Source organism: Fringilla coelebs (genome assembly GCF_963513975.1).
Source record: "Fringilla coelebs genome assembly, chromosome: 4".
In the NCBI taxonomy this organism is placed as follows: Eukaryota; Metazoa; Chordata; class Aves; order Passeriformes; family Fringillidae; genus Fringilla; species Fringilla coelebs.
This window is the reverse complement of record NC_140032.1, coordinates 12,744,896-12,767,253: the sequence shown is the minus strand read 5'-3', so window position 1 is coordinate 12,767,253 and position 22,358 is coordinate 12,744,896. Positions and strand designations below refer to the sequence as shown.

At 37.0% G+C, this 22,358-nt stretch overlaps 1 protein-coding gene across 1 annotated transcript in view; it reads right to left on the bottom strand.

Moving 5' to 3' along the window:
- Positions 1-22,358, bottom strand: part of EVC2 (EvC ciliary complex subunit 2) — a gene marked incomplete at its 5' end in the record, with an annotated part of 60,230 nt that overhangs the window by 4,693 nt on the left and 33,179 nt on the right. Inside the window, 9 exon segments of the mRNA XM_084204319.1 lie at positions 497-584; positions 2,008-2,216; positions 3,936-4,163; positions 6,918-7,040; positions 8,349-8,549; positions 11,493-11,957; positions 12,442-12,601; positions 18,691-18,866; positions 20,347-20,586. Coding sequence (XP_084060445.1) covers positions 497-584; positions 2,008-2,216; positions 3,936-4,163; positions 6,918-7,040; positions 8,349-8,549; positions 11,493-11,957; positions 12,442-12,601; positions 18,691-18,866; positions 20,347-20,586 — 1,890 coding nt within the window.

The following is a 22,358-nucleotide window of genomic DNA, read 5'->3' as shown; positions in this document are numbered from 1 at the left end:
CTATTCTGGTCTCTTTGGCTAAATCTTCTCAGGACCTTTAAACCAGTTTTGAAAACAAGAATGAGTAATGATACTAGAAAATTTAACTAGCAGTCTCTGCTATCATTTAATTTTGAAACACAACCAATGCAAATAATTCTTACTGCTCATCAAAATCTAAACAAGACCCTTTTTTCATTACATGAAGATTTGACTGTAAATCTGTTTGCTAATCAGAAAATCAGGCACTTCAGCTCTCCATGGAAAGAAATGCAACAGGACAAACCCTGAAAAGATTTGTAAATGAATAAGCAGAAGTGTAACTCAGTAAAATTCAAAAGGCTGAAAGTAGCTCAGAATTAGCTGAAGTGACTGACAGTATAGGCTGCAAACTGGTAGCAACTACTAGCAGAGAGTAACTCTAAATTCATCTAATGGTTCCCATAAAAGAAGAAAAGCTGATATCCAGATACAGCTGTAATTTAAACTTGGAAGCTTTGTTCAATTTCATGCTTACCTGACTATAAATTGCCAAAAATGCATTCGTTTCTATATTTTCCAGGAGATCTTCAAGCACCACGCAATTCCATTGCTCATCTCTCAAGCTGAAGTGAAAGACAGAATTAACATTGAAATCTTCCCAGGTGCAATGACTGTATCATAGGAAACAAAATTGGAAGGTCACCCATTTGGGAAGCATATCTATCTGTCAGCAAATCTGCTGTGAGCAGCCTAACTTCTAAAACATGCCAAATTCTCTTCCCTGCTTCCCTGAACCCCCAAGCAACCATCAGAATCTAAGGCTATGCTATTGTACACAATTCAAATCTGGATCCCTCCAAAGCAATGTGATTCAACCTGTCCCCATCCTCTTGCCTTCTTTTTAAATTTCATCCCACTTTAAGGCAAGTTGTGGGTCTTTTTGTAGCTGAAATATGATATGAAACAGTAAACCTCCTCACTGCTGGTGATTATTTTATTATTTTTTCTTTTCTAGACAAAAACACGATGACATCATGTACCAAAGTACAAACCTTGTTCCTTCCAGTAAGTTTTCAAGTAAAGCCTAGCTGCAGTTTCTTTGAGGTTTCCCTGATAGGTTACCAGCTTGTGAATACTCGTGCAGAGATTTATCTGATCGTCTACTGACTCTTTACTTCTGCAACAGGAAAGCTGCTCATCTAAACTGAGCAAAGCTCCAGCTTTTTCAGAATTAAAACAGACTTACCACTATCACAGCCATTTTTAATATATCAGTGGTTTTATGGAAAACCACTTTCTAATGGAAAACACTTTGAGGACATTACATGAAGCTTGAAATGTGCTAGGCTTTTAATACTATGCAATACACATGGAAATGTCATTTCTACCTCCTGTAACCCTAATAAAAGTAATACAATAGGCTGCAATTTTGCAAATTATCACCCATTTTTGCTAGGTAGCCATTATGGCAAGACAGATATTTCTATACACCTCCCAGGAGGCATTTTATTTGTCGCTGATATCTTTACTTAAAAACTGGCCAGGGAAAATTGAAATTGAAGAGGAGTTTATACATCTCATCAAAAATAATTGTGTGCCAGGGAATTCAGTCTACAGTATGACAATGGAGATGGAAATTCAATTTAAATTGTCTCAGCTATTTCCTCTGACCCCAGCAGATCATGTTGCTCTAAAGTCCCTCCCTATCTTCCTGGGAGACAAAGTAATAGGAATAAAATTATTTTCCTCCTTAATGCTAAGTAGTATCATTATTTTTCCACTACCCCTGTCAAAAAAATGGTGACTGCAACGCAATACACAGCACCATTTATATGCTACTAAGTTATGATTATTTCATGTTTCTTATTTCAATATTTCCAATTCCTCAGTTATGCTCTGGGCCACAGCACAAGAAGGCAGAGATCAAATACAGATGCATGGTCCCTCCCCAGTAGAGCAGAACATTCCTCCTGCTGTTTCTCCAGAGTATCTTATGATCCATAAGAACTGAAGTAACATAGTAAAAACTGAGACCAAAGAACTTACCTTTGCTGGTACAGGTTTATAAACTGTCTACATTTATTCATGGCCTGTCTTAACAGAACTGTCACATGTCTTTCTGCATTAGTGTCCACAGCTTCATTTGAGAGTCCCAAACCATCCAGAATCCACCTCTGCCTACTCATTAGATGCTGCTGCACTGACTCCTTATGCAACATCTCATACTCCAGCTTCTTTTCAAGTTCTTCAATCTCCTAGAGGTTGAAAACGCATGATGATAAGAAGTTATAATTTAACTTGAAAGAACGAATCTCATTTGGAGTGAAGAAAAAAGATGATGGTATCAGATTTTCTGATATTACTTTATTCATTTCTTATTCTACCCAGCCACTTGCAGTCATTACACTTTTCAATTCATTGCACAGCTTCAGTAAACATGACTGGCACGTTATATATATATCAGAACAATGAGGAAAGCTATGACTCAATTTTCATTGTGTAAAGTCAATGCTCTCTGAAACCTTCCACTGTAGAGGACATCCAGCAACTAGACTGTCAGCATGGCTGAGATCAAAACTAAGGAACCATTCAAATTCATTTGTAAGCTGCATAAACCCACTGAAACAGCTTGAGAAATTCAGACTAACTAATTTTAGTTATACCAAATTAACAGCTAATATCAAAGGGATTTAAGTTAAAAAGCAGTAATTCATAATTAGTCTGATAAAGATAGGGTTAAAATAAAATGCTCAAAAAATTGAAAGGTTAAAATCCAAAGACTTCAGGGGACTGGATCCCCCATACTAAAAATCTCACTTTGGTCAAAATGTCAAACTGGACACCAGAAGGAAAGCTTCATAGTCCCATTTCCAATGTCACTTGTCTCACCTCAACTTTTACATTGCTTACTGTCTCAAAGCCCCACTTCCTAACCTGCACCTTGTACAAAATGCTGAATTTTAATCCATTCCTTTACCTCATCAGCTGTATTTAACTCTGTGTTAGCTATTCTAGGTCTCACTTCTGCCCCTTCTTCAATCCTTTTCCCTCACCTGTTCAAGAACAGAGAAAGTAAAAGAAACTTCTCTGAAAAGCCCCCTCACACTTATGGCATAAAAGGCAAAAATACTCTTCCTACACTGAACTTTCACTATTTCCTACAGCTCTAACACAAATTCAAGCAGAACTGGAGGCATATAAGCATTCTAACTGCCACTCTATGAGAAACTCTGTAGAGATGACCACATTAAAATTTAACAAGGAATTTTCACAGCAGTAGCTGTCTAATGATGCCCTCTAGCAAAGAGGTTTTTCTCAAAAACTCATTTTGTTTGTTCTACTCCAGTGCTCTCCCCAAGCCTCACTTGGATGGTTTTGAATAGCAGATGCAGAAAAAAAAGTCCTTGTGAAAACAGAGCACTGAAGTATTAAAAAAGGATTAGAAAATTGGCACATATCAAATATGTAATAAATATGGTGAAGGGAAGAGGTTTTTTCCAGATTTTCTGCTATTTAAACTGCATGAGTGTGCCTGGAGTGAGACAGGTAGGAGGTTGCATAGATAATCTCTAAAAACTTCACAATTGAAGCATATCCTGTGGTTATGGATTTTGCATGTGGACAGCATTATAACATGAGTAATTCTGTAGGACAGACACAACAATTTACTCTTCTGTCATGAGTCCAAATCACTTCTCAACTGTCTTTCTTTCAATCAATAAAATATTAAGTAGCCACCAAAATACTGCCCTTTCTGCCTGCATGCAACTGTAACAAAAATAAAAAATAAAAATACACCATCTTCCTTGGCTCTCCTTCTCTTTATGTCTTTTACTGAATGCACTGAAGTGCACATACTCATAGAAATTAAAGTCTGGGCCACCAGAAGCTGCAAACCAGCGGCTAAATCAAAGATGCTCTAATAGTGGCTGTTTCCTAACAGGATTTTTTCCTTTAACAACTGCATTACTTACAGGATTATGTGCTTCTAAAATTTGAACACATTCCAGTTTTGACAGGGTTTTTGATGCATTCAGTTGTTCAAAGAGCAAAGCTTGCACATTTATGATAGCAGTATACAGCTCCAGCATTTTGGATTTTTTAACAGTCTTTTGAAAGGCTAAAGAAGCACTATACTCTCCAAGTTTGTTTTCCAGATTGCGCAGGTGACACTCTTTTTCAAGCTGCAACTCATACTTAATCTAAAAAAAAACAAAACCAAAAACCAAAACACAAAAGATAGATTAACAGAAACTCTTACATGCACACTTATGATTTTAGTACTCTGTAAATAACAAGCAGGATTATGACAGCAAAGAAATCAGTGCTGTTATCTTATAATGTAATACACTGTTTCAAGAAGTGCTTTTAATCTTCAATTCCAAGTTTTTACTGTAATCAAAAAAACTACAGTACAGTCAAATACTGTAAAGAGATCAGGCTTTCTTTTTGAGTAGTCAAAACTGAAATATCAAGTGTTAAGCCAAAACAGAGGGTCTATATAATTTTTATTATACTAAAATTAAAAGCTGGAAACGCAAATAAATCTATGGTTACCTATGGTTAAGATAAAAATATGCCCTTTTGCTTAGAAAAAACATGGAACTCACAGAAAGACTGCATCTAGCTTCAAATTGGCAAGTGTCAGTTAATGCTGACTGATGACATTCAACCATTCTTTGAGCAAATAACAAAAAATCTTATATAAAACAGAGTTAAACTGTAAATCAAAAGTCTATTGGCAATGGATTTCAAATAAGATTAGAACTGGATTGGATCAACATCAAACAGCACAAAATCAAAGTGATTTAACCCAATAACTGTGTTGCTGCCACACATTTGATGGAACATCCCCAGAACCATTCAAGGGTGAAAGGCAAGTGCAGCATGTGCAGGCACACGATCCAATGCATGTGACTGATGAGCTCCCCATGCTTTACCACTGACACTGAGAGCCAGGGACACTGCACTGTGACTACTCTTCTGTGGGATAGTGTCTATAGCAGCCAGCTGCAATTACCTCCTTTAGGTGCCTCCATCTGAGTTTGCACTATAAGCTCCCTTCACACTCAAAGAAAAGATACTTCTCAGTAGGTTGCATATCCTAAAATATGGATTTCCACTGCCATGTAAGAGGGATGTCTAGGTTAGACACTGATGGCTCCACTGCATATCTAACATTTAGGTACCTGAATCTTCAAAAGACTACAGAAACAATTACCAGTTTGTTTTTAGTCTCTCCCCCTTTACTATTCACTTGGGCCCAAAGAGTTGGATTGTAAGAGAGAAAAGACAGAGAAAGCACATGCAGCCCTGAGAGCTCCAACTCCACTTCTTGATGTTTTAAAACAGTTAGAAATATTTAATCTTATAAATGTATTTATAAATGCATACTTTAAATTAATATTAAATTAATATAAATATTTTAAAATAGGAAGGAGTATTTCACAGTATTTTACAATGAGAGTTGTGAAACACCTTCAACATTATACAGCAAATGAACTCCTCTTAAACAAAAAAATGCTGCATCACTCAACTGGTATTGCTATCTACTCCCAGCCACATCAGTTTCTTTCTGACTCTTGCCAGCTCTGAAACCAGCCATACAATTAGAATGACAACAGCTATGCCAGATGGTGCATATAAAACTGAACAAAGAGGTTTGGAGAAACTAAATTTCCAATTTTAAAACAAGATTCTAATAAAAATGTAAGACAGTATTTACTGCCTTACATTTACCAAACAAGTACTCAGTACTTTTTTGCCTCCAAAGTTTAGCCCATAATCTGATGTACATCCAAGGAAGAGAACCAAAACCACCTAAAGTTTGAAGATCGGGGCATTAGGTATTGATGTCAAAATTACAATGCCTCTATTGAAGGATTAGAAAATTCTCAGACCACATTTATTAAACTTGTGAAGAGTGCTAGAACACACTTGCCTTATGGTTGCAGTCTTGCCCAAGAACCTGCTCTCACTTTCAAAGATTGGGTGCTAGACTAGATAAAAAATTCACTTTTATCATCTGCAACCAAATCAAACAATGTCTTGCTCTCACATAAAAGTGAAATTATTTCTGAATTAACATGTTGACCCATGAATTTTCATTTTTCAGGATACAGGTATAAGCATAGGAAAGAGGTATAAAAATAGCTTTTTGTCCAAATTGGTACTAAAATTGATACTGCAATCTCTTTTGAAACTATTTTTTTTGTCTACCAGTTTTAATTACCAATGACACCTGCTTGTCATGCATAGTTTCTACAGTTGTGCACCATCTGTGTTTAACGAACTTATCATTGCAATGTCCTCCTGACATGCAAAACTAATATTATCCACATCACATACATGTGAAAGATCTCTTGGAACATCTACTAGCAGGGAAGTAAAAAGCCTTCAAATCCTGTATTAAGATCAGCCCCACTGATTTCTCAAGGATTATCCTTAGAATGTGTGTTTTTAAAAGGGGGGGGGGGGGGGGGGGCTTCCTTTCAATTAGCTCTGTACAAATAAACTCAGACCCTACCTAAAAAGCTTTTGGATCTAAGAATCCATTTTTGGATTTTCAGCAGCATTAGCAGATGTCCAGGAACAAAATGCTGCTCAGCTGAAGCATGCATTGAAGCACCTTCCATGTTTTGAGAGTCTTCCTAGACAACCACAGGCTCTAGGGGAGCCTTGCAATCTTGCACACACCAAGCCCAGAATCATTGGAAGAAAAAGGAGTGAGACATGAAACCAGTTCTGTCATTAAGATGCAAAAATCAAAACAAAGCAAAAGCTAAAAGCGTGAAATACAAAATCTTGATAAAGGCAGGCAAGAGTAGGGAGATGCATCATGCCACTATACCTTACACCTTTTTCCTCTGGTTCTTATTCACATTGATAGAATACTGTTAATCTTTAATTACTAAAGATCTAGATTTCGACCTCAGTCCAGAAAAGATTGTACTTACCCTATTCAAATTTTCACCTTTCACTGAGTCTTCATAAATTAAAATTTTGTCCTGTAAAGATTTCTTCAGAATATCTAACTTATGTTTATTCCCGGATCCTGTTTTTCCCATTTTAGAATGCTGCTGTAACAAGATGAGCAAAAATGCTTTATTTGTAAGAGATATATGAGGATGCTAATGTTAAAATTATTACTTGGTATTATTGGCACATCCCAAATAATCAAAAACTTGGAAAATATGACTTTCACTGAGAAAGTATATCTGAAATGAAGGTGCTGCCTATTTATTCAGAACATTAATTTTGGACATTCAGACAAAGTTAGAATTTTTTTAAAAATTCTTTCAAGTAGAATTATATATTCATCCTTTCCATGAAAACTCGTAGCATATAAATTTGATTTTAAACAAGCTTTAGCAGTGATAATAAGAGAAGATTTTAACTGATACGTTGTCTCCTCAGCACAGTTAAAGATGAACAAAGAATATTAATTTAACATCTACATTGTTTTCAACACACAGTCTGTGAATCACAAATGAACCATGATAATATTAAGAAGCACTGTTCCATGTAATCAAATTACTCTTGACCTTTCTATTTCTTTACAAGAATACCAACTAAGTATATGTACTCTTGGGGAAATGATAACATCTGTTCAACTGTAAGGTTTTGCAAAGTCATTTCTCTCCTTTAATACTTTAGGAACTATTAAGGCTTTGAACTAGGCTAATTCCTAGCACAATTAACCCAGCATAGTTTACATGTTTAGAAAACATAACTGAACCAAAACAAAGCAAGGGCAAGCTCTCCTTTTTAAGATGGCATCAGACACAACTAATACAGGAAACATTTTTGGCCCCCATACTTTATAAGAACTGAAAACAATTTATAATTCCAAAGCCTTTATACTTTACTGAAGGAATTAAACACCCCTCACAGGGTTCTTTATAAGGTGCCAGATTCAATAGGCAGATAGACTCCCTGTTGGAAACATTTCTCTGAACTTTGACTATGCCTTATCTTCTACATATTTAGATGTGGGGAAATAGCCCCAAACTGTCTGCATACACTTAAATCTTTTGGAAACAAGAAACAGAAATCATGCCAAATTTCTTGCCAAGAAAGGCCGTCTAACTCAGGAACTTTACTTTCCTAAACAGACAAAACAATGTAGAAGTTTCTTTTTCAGAAACTCCCAAAACTTTCACAAAAGCAACAGAAATGCACAGGTGTATGTGAAAAAGACCTATTTATCCAACTGCTGCCCAAACAGTTATCTTTAAGTCCAGTGGTCTATGCAAACAGGAAAAGTGTACACTGCTCTTGCAGCTATGAAGAAGGTACAGACCCAGACCTGCTGCCATGGCAGCAGCCACAGGTACCCCCAGGAACCCCTTTTCCACATCCCCACACCGATCCCACACTGTTCCCACCTGTTCACTGGTCATTGCTAAATTCTGCTCAACTTTCAGCACCTCAGCGTCCCTCTGCTCCACTTCAAAAGCCTGAAGCAAGGTTCTTGCTCTTATCTTGGGCCAAGCTAAGCTGCTGTCCACCTGAGAGAAGCAGCAGTGCAACTCTTGCCTCATTCTAAGCAACTCCTCTTCTGAGAGTGAGAGGGGTAAACTTAGCAGTTGCCTGTTAAAAAAACACAAGAGCCATTTGCTGTTTAGTGATTTAGGCAATATTGCATAAAATGTAAGAGACATGCACATACACTTTACTCAGCGGTGATCATCCTTTTTTGGTCTATTTCATGTATCACTTATTGATTCCACACACAGCAATGAACTGCTCAGCATGTACAAAATACTCTTGAGGATACCATAAATTCTGCATACAGAGCTTCCTGGGCTGTAAAACTTCATTTTCAACGGAAAACAGTTTTTGAATATTTTAAAAATAAATTAATATTTTTAACACATTTCCTATGCATAGAATCCTTCCACCTCTTCAGACAATACAATCCCTGAACTTCAGCTGAAATCAAGATAAAAGCTTCCCATAAACCCCCCCTGTGCTGTTTCCCAGCACTCAGCAGCCACATCTACTGAGAAAGAAAAAATAAAATCTCTCTCTATTATAAATGCATATGCCATCTCTTCGATCAACAGATAACAGTGGTTCCAGCAGTTAATTGTAAAAAAAGGCACTCTGCAGTCTGAAAAATGCAATATATTTTAAGAGTAATTTGAATTACTCAAAGTTCCCATTTTGCAGAAATAAGGTTCTCAACACAGATCTCTAAGGAACTGATCATTGGGTCAAGCTGAAGTTGACTTAAAAATAAAACATGCTCAGTTCTGATTAACCATACACTACACTCATCTTCTTACCTTGTGTATCTTATTTCCTTAAGAATATTTCACAAAAAATAACATACTTTTATTTGTTTGGAAATTTCTTTTATTCCACAAAAAATGTTTGTATTTAAAATATGAACACCATGTTTTTTAAAGAGGACTTTTCATTGACAAAAGTATTATGCTGCATGTTTCATTAGTACTGATACTTTTATTTAATGTATACCAGACCTATACTATTTCACTAAAATATTTGAGTTTAGAAATCCTTTTTTCTTTCTACTGATTAAGCAAAGAATAGTTGATACACTTTTAATGCATGAGGTTTTTCCCTTCAAAAAGTTGTTTAAGACAAGACTACTCCAAATGATTATTTATAGTATACTTAACCATTTTTCATCTTGTCTTAGACTGATGGAAGAAAAACCATGCTATAGATCCACACATATTGATATATATAGAGAGATATGAAATAAAATATAGCAAATAGAGTTTTGCTATATGTCTATATTTAAAAAGGACTGTAAACATTAACAAGCTTCACACATCCTTTGGACTAACCCATGGTCTCTTTAAAAAGCAACAAAAATGAAAAGCTATCATTCAAAATAATGCTTTTTGAAAACTAGACAGCAGATGAGAACAAAACATGAGAGCTGGCATCTGTCATCAAAATACCATAACTGACAGACAATGGACTGGAAAAAGACTGTGACAGATTCTAAGGGGCTGTTGGTAGAACAGTTGTTGCTGCATTTTCTGTATATATTTTCCTGCATTTTACTGAAAAAAAAACCCAAACAGCTTACTGCTGCTTCAAATAAAGATAGCATCTAACAAATATGACAGGCACACTGCAGGTTGGAACAGAGTTATTATGGAATACTAACTTAGAAACAGTAAAGTCCTGCTGGGTCATACAATCTACTTCCATATTCCTGCAGGTCTGCTCTTGGCAATGTAAGCAAGAGATAGTTAAGACAAGCTAGCAAATCCGTATAAATGACTCACAGAAAAGTATTTAAAATGCTGAAAAAAATAAAAAGTCCTTGAAATTAGAACCAAAACAATGGGAAAAAATGGAATTTTCTTCTTTAGCAAAGCAAATGCAATGGCTAAAGAGACATTTCTTTTTACACTCCTGTTATATGGTTTTACAAAATGTGGCAGGAAAACTTATTCTGTCTGAATAAAACTGCCCATACAAATCTATTTTGGTTTAAAGAAGAGATATAAAGAAGAAACTTTAACCAGTGTCTTTTTTTTACTTTTTTTTTTCTTTTTCCCTGTTCAATCTCTTATGCCTGGTACATTTTCTTCAGAGCTACACAGCTTATTATAGGTTTGCCTGTTACAGTTGCTTCCCCCTACAGCTGCAATTTTACTTTTTCATGTTCCCATGTCTCTAACAATGTCTCTTATTAAATAGACATTGTATAGGAAATGTACTACTGCAAATATTCAGGCAATCAAACAACCAGACATAAATGTACTTGAAAGCTAAGAAAAAATGCTCACCAACATTCCCTGATCTCTCAGGGACCTTGCTGCCTGCTGTGAGAGGCACAACCACCCCTGGCCACAGCCATGGGCTCTCCCTGTGCAAGTTCTCCCAGCTGTGGCAAGGCCACCACCTGCTTTCCCACCTCCCCAGGGTCACATTGTAGCAGGCAGCAATGGCCCTAACACTTCCAGGGGCCAGAACTCCTCTCTGCAGCACTGCCTGTGCCACTGCCTGTGTCTGGCTCAGGGCTTGGTGCCAGGGGCTCTCTGTCCACAGGCCAGAGCAGCCCAGTGTGACACGTGGAGCCATGTACTGGACAGGCAGATACTGCACTGTGTACTTAGGGACTACTTCTGCCAAAGCCTAAACCAAACCTGATGAGTAAGGCTTGACTTGTGGCTAGAAGGAATATATTCAACTTAGACTTGGGGCCAGTTAGGTCTGACATACTAATTGGCATTTCCAATGTGTGGGAACTCAAAGACTGAGAATAACAATGAAAGATGTGTAAGTGATACCTCCCATAGAATGAATGGAAGTTTAAAACCTTTATTCCACAATTCTATCTTCAAGACTGCTGCTTCCTAGGATTTCCACTGCAGTGTTCACCCACTGGTACTGCATGGGCTGAGGACTTTGGGAAAAAAAAAAATCAATTCCCAAGTGCCCAACAGAGACCTGATCATTAGGAATTACAAGTGGACAGGTGTGAAAACTCCCAGTTCCCTTCTACTTGCCATAGTAACTAAAGAAAGAGTGCAGAGAGATACTTGCATGAATACTGACTGCTCCCAGCTCCTTATTTTCTTTTGTTCCAAGATGCCTGTTTCCAGCTCTTGGCTTAGCCTCTGCCTGGTGAGCTGAAGCAGCTCTTCAGCAGCCATGCTGTTCTCATGTTCTTCCCTTTCAAGCTGTGCATGTTTAACCACCATCTCTTTTTTGTGCTCCTCCACAGCTTCTAGCAGGAACAACTTTGGCACATTGAGCTTCACCAGCTCTTGCACAACCACTCCACACTGAACACGTTTAAGCTCTTCAATGGCTTTCTCTGCAAGGCTAAATAGAAGCTCCTTCAGCTCTTCGCTGGCCTCATTGTCAAGCTTTTCAGTAAGTTCTTCAAATTCAATGGTGTGATCACTCAGAAGATTTTTCCAGGCTCTCAGGTAGTGAGAGATCTCATCAGCAGTTTTGAAGGGGTCTCCAAGTGACAGCTGCTCCTTCTGATGCTCTTTCTGCTGATTCATTTACCAGAAGGAGGAACAAAGTTAAGAAAAAAGAACATTTTGAATTCTAGCTACTCAAGTATGAATTTCATAGCAATGCAAAATTTCATACTTTTGCTTTTCCATGTTCTTGAAACTGCTTTTCATTGTCCAGAGGCTCACCTAGCCCTCAACAGATTGGCTTTGTGAGCACCTAGGAGGTCTGTGATAACTCTGACTGTTGTTAGATACAAGGGCTGTGATAATATGGACTGTTTCTAGATAAAAGAGCTAACACCTAAACAAATGCATCATCATGTGGTTTGACAGCTATGAATTACTGCATGACTAATACAGAATATGGTGGTACACAGCTAAAACCAACTGGCACTTATTTTATACCATGCTCAGCATGCAGTGCTGACCCCTGCTATAAGAACTACATCTTATTTTTCAATTAATTCAATTTCTAATTCATGATAAGCCCTATGAAAATAAAACTATTGAAAATAATTACCTTTTGCAGCATTTCCCGCCTTCGTTTGGTAATGAGCTTCTGGCAAAGCTTCTGCTTTTCTTGTTTTAAATCATGATCAAATTTCTGTTTAACAAAATTAATTTCAGCCTCAGCTCGGTCCAGCAGGATTCCCAAATGACTTTCAGGTAGATGACCTGCTCTGTAATAACAGTGTTTGAAGGCTGTTATCCCAAATTCTTAAGAGCAAAAGGATATATGAGGCAATTAGCGCCATAAAAAGGCACAGCAAAATAGACACAAAGAATGATCTTAGTTTCTTTAGCAGTGATACCCAGGAGAATCAAACAAGGAAGGGGATAATTAGAGGACAATCTCAGAGAAGAGCACAGAATTGAGGCAGTTTGTGAAGGTGTATAAAAAGAATCAAGAAGAAGGATGGATGGATGGGAAGGATAGACAGAAAGGACAGATGGGAAGGACAGGCAAGTGCAAAACCAATTACACATCAGTTTGTAATGTAAGTGATTTTCAAATGAGACATTTTAAACCTTATATATTAAGCATATTTAATTTTTTTCATTCAATACCCCTGGAGTGCCATTTTATATGTCTTTTACAACTCCTTCTCCTTATTAAAACAAATCTCTCTTTGAAATATGCCATCAAGTAAAAAGAAATATTCTTTTCAATCATATCCACAAAATACTTATATTCATACTTTCTACTATTTTTACATCAGAAGAATTATAAAAATTTTGAAATAACAGCAAAATTCAATTATCTGAAACACAAATTGTCAGTCATAAGCCCACAGTGCTTTCAAGTGAAGTTCAACACTATGGTCTACCTCCAGCTGCTACAGTATTTAATGTCAAAGAGAAAACAAGATCTCGACAGTGGCTGCAACAGTTAAAAAACATCTCCATCTCCACAAACTCAAATTGAATTTCAGGACTTACCTGCTATTACATTTACACTACAAGTTCCCCAAATCTTTCTTATTCAACAGAAGAATAAAAGAACATCTTAATTCAGACCAGGCTGTTGGATATTTGTGAGTTTTAATTTCTATTAAGCACAGTGGACTTACAAAATATGATGTTGAAAAGGTCAACACAAAACTTTGAATTGAAAGCACCAATGCCTGACCTGAATTAAGATGTTATACAGATACCTTCTAATTTACCTATCCAGTCCCCATTTTCTCAAAGATTACAGAGTCAGGACTCAGATGAATCCAAGCCTTTCAAGGTTTCATTCTAGAGTGATACCTGGCCCAATTCCTAAATTAAAGTTGTATCTAAATGTGGTAAGCAAGCTCTTCTCCAGAAAGGAGAGTCTTATTTTGGTTTATTAGGATTTATTGCTACGGTGACAACTTAATTCCAACCAAAACCCTCAAAGTAAGAGCTAAAATAAAGCAGAAGACTACCAAATTAGCTTGTTTGCACCCACTGCACTGTAACCAGGGTGGCCAGAACCCATAATTCACACCTCCTGTCTTCTGCTCAAGCATCCACAACTATCTGAGCAAGCCATGAAACATCACTCCTATATAATGTATGTGCTGGATAGAAACTCAGATGTGCTTTATAACAGTAATGTCAACAAAACAGATCCTCCTTTTGCAGACCTTTTTCAAAGTCTATTGCATTTCTTTAATCTGCAAAGAGGATTAAAATACCTTTCAGTATTTTGCAAGTAATCCACCAAGCATCATTCTTGGCCAGGTAATTTCTGCCTTAAAACTAATCAATCTTAAAATTCAGTGTTATGTCAAAACCTCCCTAACAGCCCCAAGTTTTTTCGGTAACTCTAAGTCCTCCCCCTCCTTTTTGACTGAACCCAAGGGAAAAGATAGGTGAATAAAGGTAATTAATTATGGTGAGAAAGCGAGGAAAGATAATAACCAAGATATTATTTTTAACACCTTCATCCTTTCTTGTACTGAGGAAATAAACCCAGGCTCGCTGCATCCAATTAAAATCCTTGTCCAGAGCACTGAAAAGAGTCTACAATAGAAAAAGATAGATGTGCTGGAACCACACAGCAAATGAAAGTTTAAGAAAAGTCATGCAACACAGAATGATAGGAAGATGATATATAGCTACCTATTTTTAGGATTAAAAAAGGGCTACAGTGTTTCAGTTGGTTTATTTAGAGATCCAGTATGTCCACAGCTAAAACTGCAGGTGATGCAGTGTCCCACCACAGAAACTTGTCTATGTGCCAGCTTATATTAATTGGTGCTATGGTAATTCCTAAAGGGCTCAATCCTGGCAAGACACCTTCATTTCTGGTTTCATATAAATACAATATGAAAACAATTAGGAATAAAAAATGTCTCAAAGAACTCTCAAAGAAATGCAAAACAAAAGGAGAGGAGAAAGGTAATGAGACAGTATATAGTGTATGATAAAACTGCCTGGTCTCAACATACCAGAAATTTAATCACTGAAGAAATGTGCAGGCACATATCTTCGAACAAAGAGAATTTTAATGAAGGAGAATACTGTAGTAATGCCAAGGATCTTTAAAGGGAGATCCTCCCAAAGGCAGTGAGCACCAAGGAAGGTACAGAGATGAAGTGTGTGGCCAACAGCAGCAGTATCACAGGTCAGGCAGAGAGAGACCTTGACTTCTGTATTAAATGAAAGTCAACAACTTAAGGAACAAATACAAAGTGAGAGCCCTGAAGTGAAAAGCAGGACTTTGATGTTACAGGGAATCAATGTTCCAGGATGCTGGACCCCAGCAAAAGAAAATTGTTTTATGAAAGCTAGAAAAGGAACAGGGGCATCACTAAAGCAATAGGGAAATCAATATAAAGCAGAAAAGCTGTACAGGCCTGAATGTACATGGAGGCTGAATCACATCACTATAGAGAAACTACAGAGAGAACTTGCATGACTCAGCCCCTGCTACTCCAGCTACATAAGGATTTCACCTGCTGAATTGGCATCTTGCGGTAAATAATTCAGGGCAATAAATCACCCCTCCTATGTAGCAGAGTGCTACAAGCAGAAAAGGTTTTAAGAGATATTAGAAAACTTCATACTGATGCTGACTTCCAGAAATGTCCAGCCAAGACCTTGCTGGAAAACTACCTTCTATGGACAAGGTCCATATAAATGGGGATTATTAAGAAGAATGAGACCAGCATAAGGTGCTTGCTTTAATCTTTTGACCACTTTAGAAACACAATACACAGGAAATCCTGAGGTCTTAAAAAAATTTAAGTTTTGGGAGAAATTTATAAAGAAGCTTGCAACTGTTTGTATCTAATGAGTCAGAAAAACTGCATTAGACTTTTAAGAGACTGAAGATGGATGAAAGAAATTTTAAAGAATTGAATTCAATTTTTAAGAGACTGAAGAAGAAAGACATATCTTGTGAACAAGAAGATACTGGCAAAAGAATAACACAGTGTTTTACCAGTGTTATAGTTTAAAACCATCAAGAACCTTGCACCTCTGTTGATAGCAAGAACAACCCAAGATAAACACTGCCTCAAGTATTGCCCTTTTGCCCATTATTCTTTAAGAAAAAGTGTAAAGAGCCTATGTAGCCATGCCTCAAATCCATGATTACAGATTTTATTTTAAATTCTCCTTTCCTGCTTTTTGGCACTGCAATCCAGACTTGATTTTCAAAAGACACTGAGTACTCAAATACTAGTCCAGACAAATGGGAGATTTTATTTAAATACAGCATGAAAACTCTGGCTGCTCTATTTCATTTACAATGTTCACAGCCCTCCCTAGAACTGATTTGGTTTTATTTTTTTTTTATAACATTCATTTCTAGCCACACATCCTTCTCACATTAATTTGAAATTCCCTAGCTTTTTGATAAATTTTAAACATACTAGTAAAGCTTCATTTTAAAAACACTTCTCTCCTCAATATCTATCTGCTGGTTTATCTTTCTGTGGTATATCTAATGTATATCTTTTCTCTCTTCTCCATTTAAGTTTTGTATTTTAGAATTCCATTTATAACAGAAAGTTTAAGGCACTCTTTTATAAAGCTGGACAAAACAGATTAAGACAGAGCTGTATCTATATTTAGCAAGCAGATTCAATGGTAAAGTGAAAAATAAGAGGATACTGTGGTTACAAATTTAAAGTACAATTCAGACTGGACTGCTCTTGCTGCTCAAATTATAGTGCTCCAATTTGTAAACATTCCCAAAACCAAATTCTAGTAAGAAACTGAAATACAAGCCTATGTTATGCAATTAGGAATTTCTCATGAGTCATACTAGGCTATTTCAGTTTGCTTATAGAAAACGAAACAGTAGCAAATAAACTGAGATACTACATTCTGGAGTTTTATAACCACACCAGCTAAAGAATGAATTGTAAGAGTTTGGCCAACATTTGTCTGAGAAGAACTACTGCAGTAGGTGTGGGAAGTTACAGGAAAATAACTACTACTAAGCCCAGAAAGTCACATGGGATTTCTTCTCTCCAAATGATATCTCTAACTATTGGCACATGTCCTTTCTCCACAGACAACCAACGAATGCATACTCCGAAATTTTAATAGGAGAGTGCAAGAAAAATTAATTCTTCATCTTGGTAATAATACTTGCTGCTTTTGGAAGTTTGGGGGTTTTTGGAAGGTTTATTAATACATTTAGTAAATTTCTGGGGATGAGATCCATGAGGTCTTCGATTAATTCTATGCCTTTCTGTTAAATAGTTGATTTATTTTGTGACTGTTAGGTGGAATGATAGTCATTAAACAATGGGTGAAACCGATTTTTCCAGTTAAAGAAGTCCCATTTGTTCACTGCAATAGTCATACAGTGAGGTTCTCACAAAGGCTTTTCACATAACCACATCATCAGAGAAAACATCTCAGACCTTACAATACAATTCCAAAGAGAGGCATGAACTGATGGAAGGGAATTCTCTGTGAAAGACATATTTCCTATTCCAGGACTTTGTCTGTGAGCCACACTGCTGCAGACCTTAACAAAACATGGCAAGAATACTGGAAGAAGCTCTTTCCAACCAATGAATGTGGGGGCTAAATCCAGAGTGATTCAAGCTAAACTTAGAGTATGATTCCAATGAGGCAGAACACAGGACAATCAAAAAGGAAAACAAGGAAAAGATACCTAAATACCCTGATAAATTGTTTTGTCACATCAACAGATGCAATCTTTGATAGCTTTTAACAGACTTCCTGCTTCCTAATATTATGTTACTTTTAAATTAAGTAAACATTATGGAAGAAAAAACACACCATAAAGATCAGTGTTCATCTAGTTCTCTTAATGCACATTTCACATAATGTCAGTGACTGACATCAATACAGACATCTCAAATGCACAAATAAAGCTGCATGCACAGGACCAACAGCAGCAGTGCTAACATATTTTGCAGCCCTGGCAGGCTCCTCACTAATCTCTCCATATGCCAAATGAACACAGTTCCCTGCATGGCAGCACAATGCCTCCCTCAGTGCTCCTCACAGCCACACAATTCTTAATAACTACGTCTCTGTGTGTCTGCTGAGTCACCATTTCTACCTCTCTACCTTGACTCTGAGTACCCATCACAGAGTACTCAGTCAACCTGGGTCTGGTATGATATCCCAAATAAATTAAATGTGTGTATTACAACCGTACATTTCCAGGTCTACTTTTTACTTCCCTGACATCTACCTTTTAATTTCCTGCAAAAGGTGTATTCTCTGCTAGTCAAAATCCTCCAGTTAAATTATTTATAAACTTAATCTATTTTCTTTAGAAAATACTCATGATTTCCAGTTCAAAAAGAGAAACTATATATCCAGCTCCTCAAACACAGTCAATCACAAGTGAATCAAAATTGCTATTTTCTGTTAAATCCAGATATTTGTGTATAAAGCATGCAGACAAATGATCTTCACTAGTACATGTTGCAATGGACTCTGGCATGAGTTTTCACATGACTGACTAGTATTCACACAAATAATGGATGCATTGAGACATTGAGAATCTTACATGAATCTGGTTCCTACTGAACTCAGAATTACAATCAGGTACTACATATATTTCCAGCAATTCATCTGTGCTGTACAAAGTGGACACAGACAACAAAACCTCACCTTATAACCCGCTGGAATTTAACTAACAAAGTCAATCAGTTACAAAATATTTTCTTAGAATTAACTAAAAGATAACATTTTATGCAACTCTCCCGCTAGGTAACACAGAAAAAAGACTTTTGAAGAGCCTGTTGACGGTGAGATAATGTAGTCAAATGGCTGACAAGTAAAGATTTGAGTTCTTTACCTTTCTGTCTTGTTAATGAGACTTGATATCTGGGCTGCTGCGGCATTTATAAGAGCAGAGACATGAGAATCCCTTGACTGTATCTTACTTATAAGATATTCTCTGTAAGAAAATCTTTTACTCAGATGATATTTCTTGAAAGCTTGCAAAAAATCCATTAGCTCTTCAATGTCACCCTACAGGAAAGAATATGAACAAATGTGAACATTTAATTAGATGTAATGCTAATTTCAGCTAACAACCGTGAGTATCAGAGCGGATTTGTTCGTTAACAGGGCAAAGTTTAAAAACTCCTACAAGTGTAAAATAATAAGCTTCTATCAACTTAACTCTAATGATCACATTAAATTATTATTATTATTTCAACAACAACAACAAAAAAAAAAAAAAAAAAAAAAACCAACAAAAAACAAACCAACAAAAAAAAAATGTTCAGAGCTTTTGGCCTGATAATACTGTGTGTACTTTCCTGAACAGCTAGTGCATCTCCTAAGTGCCCTGAGTTAACAGGTCATTTGATCAGATATTCACAATTACATACACATGCAACCCTACCAGTGTTAGCAGAACTGTTCTTTACAATGTACTGTACAATTACATAAAGGGTCACATCTTCAAAGGTGTCTGTAAGTTTGCTTCAAAGCCAACTCTTCCACCTATGTTGAGTATAGCATGGGGAAAGCCAAGCCCACTACACACAGGCTGGCTTAGAAGTTCCCCCTTCCAACAGTGGCAAACAGGAAGGCATTAAATACCTACAGGTGGGTCTGGGCAGAGACCGGAGTTAGGCCCACAGTGCTCTGTAGCAGACATTCTGCTAGCATAAATAGCCAAGACAAGTTACATGCTAGTTACATGACCCATGTCTGAGCAGCCAAAACATAGTCAAACCTTTTTTCACCTGCTCTACCTCTTTGATCTGGCTGCTTAACTATCTTCTGCACAAAGTGCTTGCTGCATCTCCCTTTGCAATGGCCCCTGTGTAGCTTCTGTATTAAAGGTTGTGCATCAGGTTTTAGGAGTGGGCCTTACATGCTCTGACAACTACTTTCCAGATGTTGCTTTTCAACCTCCCCCTCAACCTGCAGAACCACAACAATCATACTCTTCCTCAAGAAGCAGCCAGAAGAAAAATGCCCAGAAATTTTGTAATCCAAAGCACTAACTTTCAACACAAATGGAGTAAAAAACAACCAAACAAAAAAAAGCAAACCATGAGGAAACAATTTAAGCTACTCTACTGCGAGAGGTTTAAAATGTAGCTGAAAGCAAAACTTAAGTCCTGAACATACTCTTCATCAGTATCCATTGATAATATAACCTGGAGATACTCAACCTAAGTACATAATCATAGTACTTCAGACACACCACAATTTCAATAATCTACATATTTAGATTGGGGAGCTCAGTACATCTCTTGAAGTATATAAGGGCACTTGGTGCCTAGGGGGTTTTGAATATGTGCATGTATCTCAATATTACAGTTGTGTAGATGTCTAGATGTGCATAATGAATGCATTATAATTTTTAAATACTTTCTACGAAAGCTTGTTATGAAAGTGATAACATTAATCCTGAAACAATTCTTGAAAGTTCCTGCAGGTTTGTATTTTGTATTCTGTCTTTAGGTTAGGAATGGAGATATCATCCTATTACCTGTACTTTAGAGTAACCTTCCACCAATGTTTTAGCTGCTTCCACCTTCAGTTCTCCCTTTGAAGTGGCATTTGTTATTTGCGTAAAAAAGATGGTATGCAGCTCTTTTCTTTGGGTAACAGCCAGCTCTCTATAAGCCTTTGCAAAATATTCCTCCTGCTTTATGAAAAGGAACCTCTTCAGGCAGTCCTGCTGCAGCCTGTGAAGTTTGTCCAGAAGACTTCTGTATTCTATAGCCGGCTGGAGAAAAGAAAGAAATAAATGCATCAGAAGTGATTTTCAGAATTCAACATATTTTAAAGTATCAGTCCTACTAGCTCATATAAATTTTATAAATATTTTAGTTACTGTCATTTTAGGTTTATGTGAAGGCTAATATTGAACCAGTGTACACTTTGCATAGTTTTCACCTGTTTGGATGGCAGGGCTGTATAGTTGCCAGTTTCTAATCCAGATATCACTTCCAATCATAATAAAGTCCTTTTAAAATTCATAAGTCTTATATCACACAAATTATATAAAATGCCATGAAGTTCAACACAAAGACTATATATTAAATTAATTTTTTAGGTTTCATGAATCCTGAAACATTATTAAAATTAAACAGACTCAAACTCATATAGCACATACCAGTTATATAATAATAAGCATAATTTTAAAAACAACATAAATTAGAAATAAACCCATTCTACTAAAAATTTTGAGAAGTTTTTTATTATTGGTGACCCGCTTTAACCATCAGTTTCTACAAATTAATCCAAGAGTATTGTTTTAAATTTACATTTACAACCATGGAGCAGAATTAAACGGCAATTACTTTAAAAGCTTTTTTGGCAGAAATACTTCCTCTCAGTTCTCTAGTAAGACTTACATATTCATAGTTTTAATCTCAGATGGCATAAAGTCATTATAGAATCAAAACATACATGTCCCACCGAGCAAAGAATGCTTCTTATGCCAGCAGAGCTACCTAACAGTCACAATGTCAGTTGTCTAAATTTCATACCAATTATCTTGAGCAGAACTGCCCTCCGCACTTCACTTCTCTTTCCCAAGAGACACACTGCAGGCAGCAAATAATTAATCAAAAAGGAATAGAAATTCTATGTCTTGGCTGAGAAGGGGAGGAGGTTATTGCTCTAGTTGTTTTCCACTGCCATCCCTCGGGTGTCAGTACACCTGCTGCCCAGGAGAGTGGCTGTGAGCCAACCCTCACGCTCAGAATGTCCTTCTGCACCACGGGCTGTGGCACATATAAAACCGGGTCCTTCTACAGACAGAAAAGGCAACAGCAACGGCAATGATAGGATATGGTAAATGGATCAGGACAGTACTGGACTGGCCTTAATTGCTTGCTTGACTCCTACTATTCAGGATTTTCAGTACAAATCAGACTGACCCAACACCAATACATTTCTTACAAAGCAAAGCCACTTTGTTGAGAGTATATTTAGTGCGGGTTCACACACTGAGTTTTTAGTCTCTCTCTGCAAAGGCAGGACTTTGTGAGGTCTAGGCTCCTTCTATATCCACCTGAAGGAGAAAGGGTACAGTTCACCTCATCCTTAAGAAGGTGTCCCCAAGTATCTCTCCCTTCCCACCTCTTGCGTATCTAGCACCTCTAGGAGCTAGTTCAGGATAGGCATATCCTACAGGCATGGAAAGCTACACAGTCACAATTTAAAATCCACCTGAAAACACCAATGAAATTCTACTGGCTCACTAGCCTTGTGCCATCAATTTTCTCTACTTAACAGCCTGATAAAACAAAGTACTTCCTGAGAGCCTCAACATACTGGCGTACCTTTAATGGGTCATGATCTGCAAAAAAAAATTATTGTGTCAAAACTTTAAGAATGAATTGTCATAAAAGACCTAAACAATTATGGGTATGTGATATGCAAATACCACTTGTGATCCAGAAGCAAAGCCCCACTAGTAAGTAACAAACTGCACTATTTGTTCCCACCAAGTCACCCTTTTTAAAAACATGAAACATCAACTTTGGGCAT